The 14967-nt window shown below is 44.9% G+C and overlaps 1 protein-coding gene across 4 annotated transcripts in view; it reads left to right on the top strand.

Moving 5' to 3' along the window:
* LOC124233828 (alpha-1,6-mannosylglycoprotein 6-beta-N-acetylglucosaminyltransferase A) overlaps positions 1 to 14967 on the top strand; it is a 323186-nt gene that overhangs the window by 295695 nt on the left and 12524 nt on the right. For all 4 annotated transcript variants that reach the window (XM_046651070.1, XM_046651069.1, XM_046651068.1 and 1 more), the window contains 2 exons: positions 1929 to 2045; positions 8509 to 8583. In XM_046651070.1, coding sequence (XP_046507026.1) covers positions 1929 to 2045; positions 8509 to 8583 — 192 coding nt within the window. The remainder of the gene's footprint in view (positions 1 to 1928; positions 2046 to 8508; positions 8584 to 14967) is intronic.

A 14967-nucleotide genomic window follows, 5' to 3' on the forward strand; every position in this document is an offset into this window, starting at 1 on the left:
CATATTTCACTGTATATATAGTCAAGAAATACTGTACCATACCCAAGAACCATACTAGAAGATATCGTGATGTCTCGTTTCTCCTTATAGTGAATAAGTTTGTATTTAAGGGCTGAATCTGGTCAGCCCCTGATCGTTATAGTTGACATTAGGGAAGAGAAGCTAAATTAAAAAGTACCTGTACATATACACACATATATATGCGATTGCCATTAACGTGAGAGCTACACACACAGACTGATTTGGGTGTGTTGTACTGAAGATAATCTGAGTGATATTGACTTTGCTGTCATGATTTTTCCAGAATGGTAACAGCTTATTGGTGAAGTCCCAAATAAAAGAGTATAAACATCCCTTGATTTATACGGTAATTACATTCCTAGGAAATTGAATGTATGTTAAAACTGTACCGAAGAGTTAGATTCTGGGAACCCACGTGAAAGCCCAGCAGGACACATGAAAGCTGTGCTGGAGGTGGATGGTTCTGCCTTGTGCAGGCCTGTGCCGTGCATCACAGGTGTCCGACGTCCCTGGTCCCCACCCACGGATTAAGGGTAGCACCCCCAGTGTTGGTGAGAACTGAAAATGTTCTCACAAATGTCCAGAATGCTCTCTTTATAACACGACCTTAAAGAGAAATGAGAATAAAGGTGGAAACGACTTTGAGGGGTCCATTTAACTGTCTTAAAGAATGGACTCTTAGGGCTGGCCCCAAGGCTGAGTGGTTAAAGTTCCGTGCAGTTGGCTTTGGTGGCTGGGTTTGCAGGTTCGGATCCTGGGCGTGGACCTACTCCACTCATCAGCCGTGCTGTGGAGGCATCCCAGATACAAAGTAGAGGAAGATTGAACCAGATGTTAGCTCAAGGCTAATCTTCCTCACCAAAAACAAAACAAAAAAAGGACTCTTCAAGATCTGAGAATGACCAGTATTCATTCAGTGGGTTTCTTTGACCACTCTTTGTGCTTAAAATAAAACCTCCTTTAGAACAAAAACCACCTTTCCTTGCTTTTCTGATTGCAAATTGTCTTTATAAATATTAAGGCTCCAGTGTTATGCTAATGATTATTCCTGAAACCATTCCAAAATTCTCTGTTTTTTTGGTAGCATTATTTGTCTTTCTGTCCCCTTTCATATGCGCCATTACTCATCCTCCTATGACTTTAAAGCGTTTAACGACTTTATTGTAATTTTCTTATGCTTACCTGTCTATCCTAATTGGCGTTTTATAACCGATATTCGTTTGATCAAGGTGATTTTCAGAGCTGGGATGTGACTAAGGGTAAATGCTCATTATTTCTTGGTGTGATTGGAGGACTTGAAGTCACTTGTAACAGCCTCCATGTCACCTGGTTATGACATTCTAACTCTCCCCAAGTTCGATTCAAGATGTGGAGCCATCACTGGTCCTGCCCCACGGATCTCATGGCCTTAGGCAGGGCCATGGTCCACATGCCACCCCTCCGGGACCCCAGACCCACAGAGGCCCCTCCAAAGTGCCCATGGTCCCAGCTCAGCGGGTCCAGGACGGCCGGGGCATCTGTCTTGTAAAACGTCCCACATGAATCTGTTGGGTATCCAGGCAGGTGCTGACGGTGACCCCAGCCGGAGCACACCTCACAGCCTCAATCTCCTTACTGTACCTTACTGTTAGTGCCGTGACTGCACATCCAGATGGTTCTGACCTGGGAGGGCCCAGTAAATGTCCCTCTGGGTCAAAAAAAAAAAGGAGTATACAGCTATCTCTATTTTATTGTTATCTGCTATGGGTGTGTAGAACGTTTTGATCGTCAAAGGAAAGAAGAAAAATGTATTGTTACCTATGCAAGTACAACTAAGTTCCATAAAAAGCAACGCTTTATCTAGCACAGAAGGTTTTTTAAAAAGGCAGTGTCAGCAAGACTGAGATGTTCTGTTTTTTCTTTTCCAGCTGACATCCCAGCATCCATACGCTGAAGTTTTCATCGGCCGGCCACACGTTTGGACTGTCGACCTCAGCAATCAGGAGGAAGTAGAGGATGCGGTGAAAGCAATTTTAAGTCAGAAGGTTGTTTCTTTTATACCATTTTCCCTGTTTGCAATGTGAACAGGAATGAGTGGAAAGCATCACAGGCCCTTTGTTTGAGTCATTGGAACGTTTCCATGTCAGCTTAACTCTGGAATTAGAAAGTAGCCAAGCTGTGGGATTGGCCTGGGGATGTCGTGGATGCTCTGTGAAATGGAAACAGAGCTGGTGTCCAGAGGTGTGGGTGTATTCTACAAACCCTTTGATGTGACTCCTGGATCCCAGACACAGGAGCTTGAATTACACTTGCCTCAGAGACATAATTATATAGCTCTCACAAAGATCAGAAAAGATGGACCTACTACCCTACAAAAAAATGGAGAAGGATAAGGAATGATTAAGGAAATACTAGGAAATGTTATTATATAGCATCTATTTATTTGGCTATTCTGCCTCAACATTTTATAGAATTTTGTATAAGTAACTACCATCTCTGGACTGTCCTACTCAATTCAGTGGACATCTACTATTAGGTACCCACTGTGCAGAGCATCCTCCGAGCCACTCTAGGGACTCACTTTCAGAAACATAAATGAGGCCGGCTCCCTGCCTGTAGGAAGCTGACCAGCCTCTAGGGCTGCATCAGGTTATCCTCTCCCAACCCCGGGACTGCCTCGGACTCTATCGAGTGCACCCAGCCCTCCGTACTGCCCTTATGGGAACAGTTTTTACCCTCTGTTAGATTTTTTTAAGAGAAGCAGTAGAGGTGTGGTTGTGAGGGCGAGTTGGAATTGGATGGCTTGGATTTGGGTTCCAGCTCGACCACCGACTGGCAGCATCCCCTCAGGCAGTTATTTAACCTCTGAGCCTCAGTTTCCTCATCTCTAATATAGACTAATATTACCCATGTTATGGGTACTTGTGAGGATTCAATGAGATAATGAATATAAAGTGCTTATGTGCAGCGTCTACCACATAGTATTTAGTCAATATTATTAAGTCAGTATTATATATATAATAATATAATATTCTTATTTTTATCATCGATAGTCTGGATTTCCACTAGACTATAAGCAGCGTGGGCAGGAAATATATTTGCCTCACTGCTGTGTTCTCAGTACCCAGCATAGTGATTTACCAAATGGATGGATGGGAGGCATGGAGGGAGGGGGAAGAGGCGTTTGCAAATAAGCATACTGTAAGGAGGAACATGTTCAGTGCCAACAACTTGCCAAAGATCAAGGAGTGGAAGTACGAGGAGACTTTTGGAGAACGCAGCATTGAGTTAAGTCTTAGAGGAGGAGTAGGAATTTGGAAAGCTAAACTGAGAAATGGACCCAGGAGGACATGGGTTCAAGGCACAGTGTGAATGAGGGGAAGAGGCTGGAAAGGTATATATCCTGGGAGAATAGCTGTTGGCCCATGTAAAGGGCCATCTTTCCCCTTTGGCAAATAGAATGTGGAGAACTGAACTGCCAATTTCATCTTACTCAGAGCATCTCCAGGGGAACAAGAGCTCCCCGATGTATTATCCATGTCCTGCTCCATTTAAAGGGGGTCTGATTATTGAGCTTTGGGGTGGCTGCTCAGAGCTTCCCATTGATGGCATGTACAATCCCAATCCTGGTCACAATAGTTAGAGTAGAAGTTCCCCAGACCTCTGGTTGGCCAAGCCCAGAGAAGTGCTGAGTGGACAATGGGACCACTGGACTGCTTCAGAATATCTGCCACACATCTAGTCATTCCTGTGGAGATAGAAGGTTCTTCCTTCTTTCTTGAGCCCCAGAGTCCCTTAGGGTATTAGTTTCCTAGGGCTGCCATAACAAAGAACCACAAACTTGGTGGCTTAAGCAACAGAAATTTATTTTCTCACAGTTCTAGAGGCTAGAAGTCCACGATTAAGATGTTGGCAGGGCCCTGCTCCCTCTGAAGCCTCTGATGGAGGATCTTTCCTTGCCTCCTCCACCTTCTGCTGGCATTCCTTGCTTGCAGCTGCAGCGTTTAACCTCTACCTCTGTCATCACATGGTGTTCTCCTTGTGTGTGTGTGTATATATAACTGTCCTCCACTTCTTCTTAGGACATCAGTCATATCCGATTAGGACCCACCCTAAGTTTCTATGACCTCATCTTAACTTGGTTACATCTGCAAAGACCCTCTTTCCAAGTCAGGTCACACGATCCTTTTGTCAGACAAATATCTGATGGGAATGCCTGATACATGAAGCATTGAGAGTGGGCACTGAGTTGTATTTGCTCACTCCTATGTCAGCCTGGCTCTGTTCATTCCATGGATGCTTTAATGTTTCACATTTTAAAACCCTGATCAACCTTTTTCCATCTTATTCCAAAAACTATTTAAGACCACTTAAGAAAAAAAAAGCTAACTGTAATAGTGTCTTATGTAGAGAGAACCTCTTTCTAACACATCTAGAATCTTTCTGTACATCTTTCTGAGCCTTATCTCATTTAATCCTTCTGCGGGTGAGAAGATTATTGTTTAAAGAAATTAATTAATTTACCAAGATCACACAACTAGTAAGTAGTAGAATCTGGATTGAAACCTAGGTCTTTTTGACTAGTTTGCTAAAATAATATAAGATTAAAAACAGCATGAAATGAAGTAAAGGGAAAGATAAGAGTGGGAAAGAGAGATGAAGTGAGGAATGAGAATAATAGAAAAACTATTGTCGTTAAAATCCTGGTGCTTGTTAGAAATGGGTCAGAAATTTCATGCCAGGCTTTGTCATATTTAATTACAGGATTTTAAATTGCTTGACACTCAAAAAAGCAAGAAAATGTGGCCCATCATTAAGAGAGGAAACAGTCAGTAAAACCAGACCTAGAGATGGCCCAGGTGTTGGAATTATATCACAAAGCAACTTTAAAATGCTAAGATAAATATATTAAAATATTTGGTGAAAAAGGTGGACAACATAATGTGAATAGATGAGGAATTTCATCAGAGAGATGGAAATTTTTTTTAAAAGCAAAATGAAAAAATGCTAGAACTGTGAAAAATATGATATCAGAAATGAACTCTTTCTGTGGGTTTATCCAGAAGAGGAAAACCATCAGTGAACTTGAAAACTTGTTAATAGAGATTATGCAAATTGAATCACCAAAAGTAAAAAGAATGAAATAAAAAAGAGCATGTGGGATCGGTGGGACTCTTATCAACCAACCTAACTTATGTGTAATTGGAATCTCAGAGGGAGGAGAGAAGAAAGTTTGAAAAGATAATGGCTAATAATTTTCTAAAATTAATGAATGGCATCAACCAACAGATCTTGAAAGTTCAGTGAACCCCAAGTAGGATAAATATGAAGAAAAAAAATAAGTACATCATAGCCAAACTGCTGAAATCAAAAGATAAGGAAAAAAATCTTGAAAGCAGTCAGAGAAAAATTTATTACATTCTGAAGAAGAATAATATGAAAGACCACCAACTTCTCATCAGAAATAATGGAGCCCATAAAAGGGTCCCTGCGAGCCGGAATGTGTAGAGCCTTTAAACTGGCACAATAAGGATTCTGGGTTTTGTTTTAAGTGGGATGGGAAGTTTTGAGCAGGGGCATAACATGGTCTAGTTTACATTTGATATCATCCAGAGAAATTACAGGACATGTCTGACTTAAAATCCTATATTTAGTAGATAGAGGGGATAGGACTCAACTCCTGGTCTTCTGGTACCTTCCAAGAAATATTGGATCATCATTGAATATGCCATTGAATATCATCATTGAACGATGCCAAGCCACGTCTGTCAGGTGGCACCATGGAGACCTTAGCTGATCTCTGAGAGCAGTTCCCTGTAGGAATTGTAATCTTAGAAAATGAGAGTGTACAGGGGAGACAGGACATCCCACACAGAGGGAGGTAAGGAGAAGAAAACAAAGGAGAAGGTGGGGAGACATTGGAAAGTTCCGAGGCCAGTGGAAACTACACAGTACAGCCTGCAGTCATCCTTCCACGGCCGTGTGAGTAACAGTCCTGTTTCCACAAAGCAGGATGACCAAGAACACTCCTCCTGCTTCTCCACGACTGGCCCGACTTGGGTTTCTCAGTGACTGGATGTGGTTTCAACATTCCTTTTATTCCATCCCCTAAAGAACCTTTGGCTGTTCCTGAAGGACTGTCATGCAGAAAACTATCACATACACACCCCCAATGTGTGCAACAACTCCTACATCTGAGGCTTTCTGGTGCTCTTTATCCCCAAAGCCAGGCGTCTGCAGAGCTTTCCCACACAGAGGGCCCTGTTCCCGTCTACAGCAGAAGGGCTAGTGGAACTCACAGGCAGAGGTGGATTAAGAATACAGTTTCCTTGTTTTGTATTTCCTTTATAGGAAAATTGTTTGGCTCCATATACTTTAAAACAGTGAACTGGCCACAGAACAATTAATGAGTCAGCATCCCTTTGGTTAAGCTCAGTTTGGTTCGTAGAAGGACACAGGAAGAGCCATTTTTCTGTATTTATTGCATTGAGCCTTTTGTTTTAATTCATCCACTTCTAATGGATGCCCTTTGAAGTAGGTTGTAGGACTGGCCCTCAAATATTCAGCCTGCTTCCCACCACATAACTGGATCTGTTGATCTCACGACAGATGGCCAGTGATGTTTATTTCACTCTAGAAATTCTACTTGTTCCCTTATAAATGAGCCCAATATGCCAAGTCTTCTGTTGTTGCTTCTTTTTGTTCCTTCTGTGAACCTTTGCAGGGAGACGTATCTCTAGGCCAGTTATAGAAAGCTTCTGGAATCACCCACAGATTGAGTAAATAAATATCCTTTAAAAGAAAAATTTTACATTTGGCATGAAAGGCTACATCTGGATCAGAGAGGGCACAGCAAGTGTAAAAGCTTGAGATGAAAAGGAGCAAGCTTGGGACATGGAAGTTAGTTTTTCAACGTATTGAGCTTTTCTGAGATGAACTGTCTAGGGACAAGATTCTGTTCTTGCAGAATAGTCCTGCCCTGATATTGTAATGCTTATGGCTTAGCCTCTTTCGGCTTCTCTGGATGGATGTGGGCAAGGATGACTGAGATTCAACCTGTGTGATGCACCATCTAATTGTGCATTTGAAGATATGGTATGGAATTAACAGTCATGGTTGAAGAAGACTTCAAATGTAATGTGTGAGTCAACACACACAGAAAAGAAGGAAGATACCTTGAGACCAACTTCTTGGCTATCCACAGAAGGATACCTTCTCTGTCAATTGTCCCGTTTTCAGCAGGTTTAAACTCATAGGTGTTTTGTCCATTTCTCCGCTCTGTAGATTTGAGATAGGCAAGAGTAGACTTGAGAGGGAGATGGTGAATGTACCCTTCTATCCTCTTGCTGAGAAGTGCTTTTGGGCTCTCTGAAGCTGTAACAGACTGCATTGCTGGTAATTTTATCCCACATGAAATTTCCATTTCAAATTAGTAGTGTTAGCTGGCTGCCCCAAAAACAGGCCTCATAGCTCATGGTGTTGGCTGAGACACCATACAGCAGAGATCAAACCCTCATTTCCTCCCCTTGCCTCAGGTGTCACAATATATTGATCAGATTGCCTCTCCCACCCCAGTGAAGCACCTTCTAGGGTTTCCTGCTACCCTCAAATAAAGTGTAGGCTCCTTAGTGTAGAAATCTTTTTGTGGAAATCCAGTGACCCTCTTTCCAGCCTTGTCTCACCAGCCTCCATGATCCCGAAGTCTTCCCTCCTGCTGTCCTTCTTTTGTGTCTAATTTCCCACTACTTTCTCCACCTGGAACATCTTCCACATCTCAGACCCCTCAGTCTTGGCTTGCTAGATCCATAGCTGGCCTTAGAAGCCCAGCATGAGCAGAAGTCTGCTTTGACCTTCTAGCCTCCAAAGAGCCTCTAGCTAAACTCCTTGTGTAGTTTATTCCTCTGTTTTTGCACCATGAGTTCTTTGGGTACATGCTAACCTCACCTACTGAAACAGACCGATGCTTTTGTCACCATCACGGGTCCTCAAACCACTGATCATGTGCCTTTCTCAGCCTAGGAAGCATGCATTCATTCAACAGAGACTTGCTAAGTTCCTGCGTGTCACACTGTCCAGCACTGGGATGTAGAGATGACCCAGCAGCCATGGACCCTGCCCCATGGAGCTCACCTTCTAACAAGTGATACTCCTCACCTTTTGTTGAATACCCACTATGTGCTAGACACTGAACTAGGCACTGTACCCTGGGTTTTTTTCCATTTAATCTTCACCACAGCTTAAAAGAGGTGGGTTTTTCTTATCCCCATTTTATACATGAAGAATTGAGGCTCAGAAATGGTAGGTAATTTGCTCAGGGTCCCACAGCTAGTAAGGAGCCGAGTGAGGCTGTGAACCCATGTCTGTTGACATCCAAGTTCATAGTCTTAGCCCCCCTCGAGGCTGCCTGCAGGTGTTGGCACCTGAGTGTGAATGAGTCAGTGGAGGACTAGGTAAGTGTGGCATATCCTGCGTCCTCCTCTTTCATGTTACTGTGTTCTGTCTCCGCAGATTGAGCCGTACATGCCATATGAATTCACATGTGAGGGGATGTTGCAGAGAATCAATGCTTTCATTGAAAAACAGGTGAGGCTCTTCGGAAGTTCATCTGTCTTTGCCGTGTCCTGCTTCCTGTTACCCCAGAGGGCTCTTGTGAACAGTTAAGAGCTCATCATGTTTCTTCGTTGTTTTCTTGCTTTGGAAGGCTCCAGAAGCTGATAATGCCTTGTTGAAATTTTAAAGTATGCCCTGTCTTGGTCATCCAAGGGAGTCAATCTCTCCTTGGGGTAAGAATATTCTTTATGATGGCAGAAGGTCAAATGGAAACTTAAAATGGGAGAGACTGGATGGTCAAGATGCAGACCTCCTTGACCATCAGACCTGTGCCCTGAATGCGTTCTGAGGAGCATCAGAAAGACTTGGGTGGGGAGAGGGACAGAGCGGCGGCTCTCTGGTCCTGCCTCATCTTCATTTCTCACCCTAAAAACGGCGAGGACTGGGGCCAGCCCGGGGGTGCAGTGTTAAGTTCACATGTTCCGCCTCAGCAGCCTGGGGTTTGCAGGTTTGGATCCTGGGCACAGACCTGTTCACCGCTTCTCAAGCCATGCTGTGGCAGGCATCCCACGTATAAAGCAGAGGAAGATGGGCACGGATGTTAGCTCAGGGCTAATCTTCCTCAGCAAAAAGAGGAGGATTGGCAGCGGATGTTAGCTCAGGACTAATCTTCCTAAAGGAAAAAAAAGTTTGAAAAAGGCAAGAACTGAAACCAGTGGTTTCTAAGCAGTCCTTTATAAGTTCCATAATTCCAGATATGTTAGGACTTTTTAGTGGCTTTCAAACATCTTTTAAAACAGGACCCCTTTTCAAATGCAACTTTACATGAAACCTAAGTATATGAAACATATACTTAGATAAAAAGCAGGACTTCAGTCCCAAAGCAGAGGAGGGCTCCAGGGGTCTCACCACCCCCAACAGAGGTTGGAAACTCTGGCTTGCACTCATAGCAGTAAAGGCCAATAGTGTCATTGCCATCATTTTATAATGTTTTAATTCCTTAGGCTTCAAAAGCAACCCAGAGCTAAAAACAGACAGATTCAGAACCCCCATGGTTTCGGGAGTGTGAACTCCTTGACCAGATTCCAGAAATAAGGGGCTCCTCTTAAAGAGCAGAGCAGAGTGTCTTGGGGTGATCAAGAGATCTTTACACAATAGGGGATGAGGATTGTGCGGGCTGAAAATAGAAACAGTATGTTGAAAATGTAAGTAGGCGTAGATTGTAGAGTCGGTCCAAGGTAGGTTTCAAAGGGAAAGATTTGAGGTGACAGACTGTGGAGAGCAGTGGACAGTCCTGGGTGCAGCTGCTGGAGAGGGAGAGCCGGGGCACAGGTTTCAGGGTGGCGGATCTGATATTCTGGGTGTTTCTTAGTGGCAGGAGGGCATGCTCTGCAGCCCAGCCACCTGGCTTCATCACACCCGCATGACTCTCTGGATCTATAACTTGGACGTGTTACTCTCTATGCCTTAGTATCCTTCCCTGTAAAATAAGGGTAATAATAGACCCTCACAGGGCTGGTGTGAGGATTAAATGAGCTGGTACATAGGAAGTGCTTAGAACAGAGCTGGCACACTGCTTAATAAATGCAAACTATGCTGTTGATCACTTAATGTATTATATTTTATCATTATATTATATACTCTTATATAAGCATGTTATATTATTATATAATATACTGTACAATATTACTCGTTAGACTTTACCATGAGAACTAAACTTGTGAATCATTACCTCATTCAGTTTTTGACCCCTAAATTAAGAATGACAGAATCATCATCCTAACTCTAGCAACCATTTATGCCAATGTGTACCCAGCCCATCACAGGGCATAATCTCGTTTACTCCTCACGGTAATCCTGGGAGGTGACAGTAATAACTCCATTCTCTGGGGAATACAGTCACCGGACTGACATGTCGTGGAATCGAGGTTGATGCTGGCTTGGTCTGTGCCCAGGCCTGTAGCAATGTCAAGGCTGGGGCCTCAGTGGTGGCGTGGCCAAGCGGCATACTTCCCATCTTTTTTACCTCCAGGAGGTGCTGGTTCTTCCTGAAGGCGCAGAGAGGTGCTGCAGCGGCCACCTCTGGCAGTGCGTTTTAGGACCTTGCAGCTCTTCCCACCTTCACGGGAAGCTGTCTGAGATTTTCCCGGGATCCCGGCAGCTGCTTCTGAAACCTACTTTGTCCTTTCCTGTCTCTACTTCCTCTCAGGGAAAATAGTCACTCACCACCACGTGTAAAAGGACTCTTTATCAAGTTTATTTGAAGGCTTTTCTTTCTTTCTTCCCTAAGACTTGAATCCCAGCCAGTCTTTAAAAGTTCTCATCTGGCCTGTTCTCTGTAAATCTGTGACTAGGCTGCCTTTCAAACAGGAGGGTCCCGCTCCCCAAATAGACCTCACTAAATGCTCCATAATGCAGGGCCACGCCCAGCCTGGCCACCTCTGTATCCCAAGTGCCTAGCCCCCTCCTGGCACACAGTAGGTGCATAGTAACTGTGATTCATGTGTAGCAGGAACCAGGAAGCTCATTTTGGACCTTATGATTTGGAAAACATGTCACTAAACTGTCTTCTGGAAAAGATGCTAATAAAACTGCCCTTTCACTCTACCTCCTGGACACGGACTTTTGTACAGAGCTCTGCAGTTCACAGAAATCCAGAGCGTTCTTTTTTGCTTGCTATTATTTATTCATTCATATAATCTGTAAATATTTGTCCGCGGAAATGTGCTGTGGGACACTAGGACACTAGGAATCGTGGGTAGGGGAGACGTCGAAGGATGAGCCCCTGTCCTGAGGTAGCTTCATGTTTCACAAAGAAGCCAGTCAAGTCCCCAGGCAATGCCACTGCTCTAGATTATGCCCTGTGACAGTGATATAACTAGGATGCTTATGATGGCATAACTCAGCCTGCAGAGTGGGGAGCAGGAAAAGACGAGGAGAGTCTTATCTGTAAGATTTGACTCATTTTTTTTTTTAAAGATAGTTTTTATTTTTTCCTCTCTCCCACCCCAGCCCGCCGGCACATAGTTGCATATTCTTTGTTGTGTGTCCTTCTAGTTGTGGCATGTGGGACGCTGCCTCAGCGTGGTTTAATGAGCAGTGCCATGTCCGCGTCCAGGATTCGAACCAACGAAACACTGGGCCGCCTGCAGCGGAGCGCACGAACTTAACCACTCGGCCACGGGGCCAGCCCCGGATTTGACTCATTTTGCAAGATGAGTAGATGAGTCCTGAAGGCAAACTGGGCCTGTGGGGAAGACCGTACATGTGAAGATGCAAGACCTGGGAAAAAAGAGAAATTGTGGTGAGTTATTGGACGTCTACCAGTGACTGAAGAGAGGCCATGTGACAGATGAGTCTAGTGGAAGAGACAGATCAGAAAAAGACGCTGAGGGGCCAGCCCAGTGGCCGAGTGGTTAAGTTGCGTACTCTGCTTCAGCAGCCCAGGGTTTTGCCCATTCGTATCCTGGGCGTGAACCTAGTACCGCTCATCAAGCCATGCTGAGGCAGCGGCCCACGTGGGACAACCAGAAGGACCTACACCTGTACTACAGCTGTGTACTCGGGGGCTTTGGGGAGAAAGAAAAAAGATTGGCAACAGATGTTAGCTCAGGTGCCAATCTTTAAAAAAAAGAAAAAAGTTGCTGAGGCTCAGCTGAAAATTCGTGTTTGATTCGGCAACAACGGGAAGCTAAAGAAAGGTTTTAGCACAGGATGAGAGGCACTGATGCTGTCAGATTGGCATTTTAGAACAATTGTTCTTGGAATCTTGTGTTTGGACCTTTCTTATTAAATGCTCCCTTATTAAACGTTCTCTCAGTGCTCCTAAATGAGCAATAAGGGGGCCTATTTTGAGTTTATCCGAAGCATCTGGGGAGGGTCCTATGGAAGTCATAATGTTCCCCAACTCCAGAGGGAAGATGGGAAGCCAAGACCCTATTGGTTCACAGATTGGGTCTTCTCCATCTAATGGTCAACTCTAGGTCCCAGTATTTTAGAGCTTGGGGTGTTCAGTGTTTTTGCAGGCAGAAGAATGTCTTCAAAGAGCAATGAGACTGGAGAGAGAAGTCTTTCTGGTATGAACAGAACAGGCTCGAGCTCCAAAGAGGAGGCGCCAGCCCAGGCTTCCCATCCCTTGAGCTAGGAGGAGCCCTAATTAGGCTGATCTCCGCCTTCAGAGTCCTCCATGTGATCTGCAAGAGGAGCAAGGAAGCTTTTATCCTGGAACCGTTTCAAGGTTGTCCATCACACTCCGCCAGGGCAGAGGAGCCAGAGGAAGCCAATGGACCGCAGCTGAGAAGGCCCCAGGCTTCAGTGTCCAGTGGAGCAGTTGACAGCAGGATACCTACCTCACACCCAGCCACCTGGGCAGGAGCACCCAGTGGGAACGAATCCTGGCTTCAGGAAAGCCATGTGCTTTTTCCCCTTAACGCGCCCGCTTTACTGTACTAACAGTGTTGATTTGGATTGCACGCTCTTTTAAATCAGCTCTCCAGAAGAGGAGCTCTCTCCAGCAGTGGGGGAGTTGGTGCCAAGGCAAAAATCCCTTGTAATCTAAGATCAAGAGGCCGCTCTTCCCTAACCCCAGAGCATCTGGGCTTGTTACGGTTCTCATTATGCGTTTCTTGGAAAAGATTTGGATATTTGCCTCAGGCCGGAGAGCACAGCAGTTTCTTTTGAAGGAAGGGCAACGTTCAGATTGATTTCTGGGAACCATACATAGGCTCTTCAATTCTATTTGCTGCTCCCTATAAAGACCCTGTAAATATACAGGGTGATGGTGCTCAGATTATTTAGCAAAGAGCTCTGTGATTCATGTAATAAGCATTCTGGAGATAGGGAGGGGAATAAAGAGTTAACAGCTCCAGGAGCTGCTGTGGAACCACGAGCTTCAGCTCCTGGGAAATCTGAACTTCCTAGGAGTGTTGTAGATGCGAGGACAAGCCTGGGAGTCCATCTGGATAGACCAGGGTGGGGGAGTGCTCGAGGTGACAGGTTTCAGGGAAAGAGGAAGAGGAATTGGGAAGGGGAGAAGGTTGGCGCTAGCTTGGGGAATGTTTGCTCTTTGGAAAAATCAACAGCTGCTGTTTGCCATTCCTGATCCCGGGGAGACTGGGCGGGTGATGATTAAGTGCTGGACCCTGGAGTCTGACTGTCGGGTTCACGACCCAGCTCTGCTCCCACTCTCTCTGTGACCTTGGGCAAGGTTCCTTAACTTCTCCGTGCTGTTTCCTCTTTAGTGCAATGGGCATAATACCACCTACCCCATAGGGTTGGTGGAGGAATGAACAGATCAATACATCTTGGAGCTAAAAACAGTACCTGGCTCAGACTAGGCCCTCTGAAATCCGTTGCTACTTGCTGCAGGAGCCCAGAAACCCACCAAGATGTGTGTTTTAAACAGCTTCATTGAGATGTAATTTACAGACCATAAAATTGACTCCATGTAAGAGTACAATTCAAGGGTTTTTTGCACATTGGTAGAGTTGTGCAATTACAGCCACAATCTAGTTTTATAACATTTTCATCACCCCAAAAAGCTTGTTTGAGCCTGTTTGCAGTCAGCCCTTGCTCCCTGCCCCAGGAAAACACTGATCAGTGGTCTGTCTCTGTAGATTTGCGTTTTCTGGGAGATTTCTGGCTTCTTTCACTCAGCATAATGTTTGTGAGGTTCGTGCACATTGTAGTATGTATCAGTCCTCATTCGTTCTTTTATTCTAAATTGTATTCCATTGGACGAATATACCACAGTTGGTTTATCCGTTCACCAGCTGATGGAGATTTGGGGCGTTTCCACCTTTGGGCTCTTGTGAAGAGCGCTGCCATGAACAATCACATGCGTATGGGCATATGTTTTCATTTCTCCTGGGTAGACTCCAGTGGAAGAGGGTGGAATGCAGGAGGTTTATATTTGGCTCTTTCAGCAGTGAGCGTGTTGACTCGTTTATTTGCATGTGTAGAGAGATCCATGGGCATGAGTCGCTGCATCCGGCTTCACAGCCACCTTGTCTGTGGCCCTTGTGGAAACACAAATTCACACCCTCTGCTGGGAACCAGCCCCAGGGGCCACCCAGTGGACTGAGGCCACTTTTTTTGAGGGCAACACAGGCTGAGGACGGTGGGCACCAACAAGCAACTGAAATGTGTTTGATCCAGCCAGTCCTCTTTATTGAACACTTTTTCTGTGCCAAAGCCTGGATTTCCCAGCTATGACGTAAATAACAAGTGTTTCCCTTACCTCTCAAGTAGCTGAAATTAGCCCAAACCCCAATTTGATGGCCTGGAACATGCCTCCCTCCCCACCTTTTTTTTTTTTGCAAATTCCTGACCTTACTTCCTCCAGACCCTGTATCTGAACCTGTGTTCCTGGTTCCAGGTAATGTGAGTTTCTGCAGAAATCCATTTGGCCTCATGTGT

Source organism: Equus quagga, unplaced genomic scaffold, assembly GCF_021613505.1.
Source record: "Equus quagga isolate Etosha38 unplaced genomic scaffold, UCLA_HA_Equagga_1.0 252_RagTag, whole genome shotgun sequence".
NCBI classification, from domain to species: domain Eukaryota; kingdom Metazoa; phylum Chordata; class Mammalia; order Perissodactyla; family Equidae; genus Equus; species Equus quagga.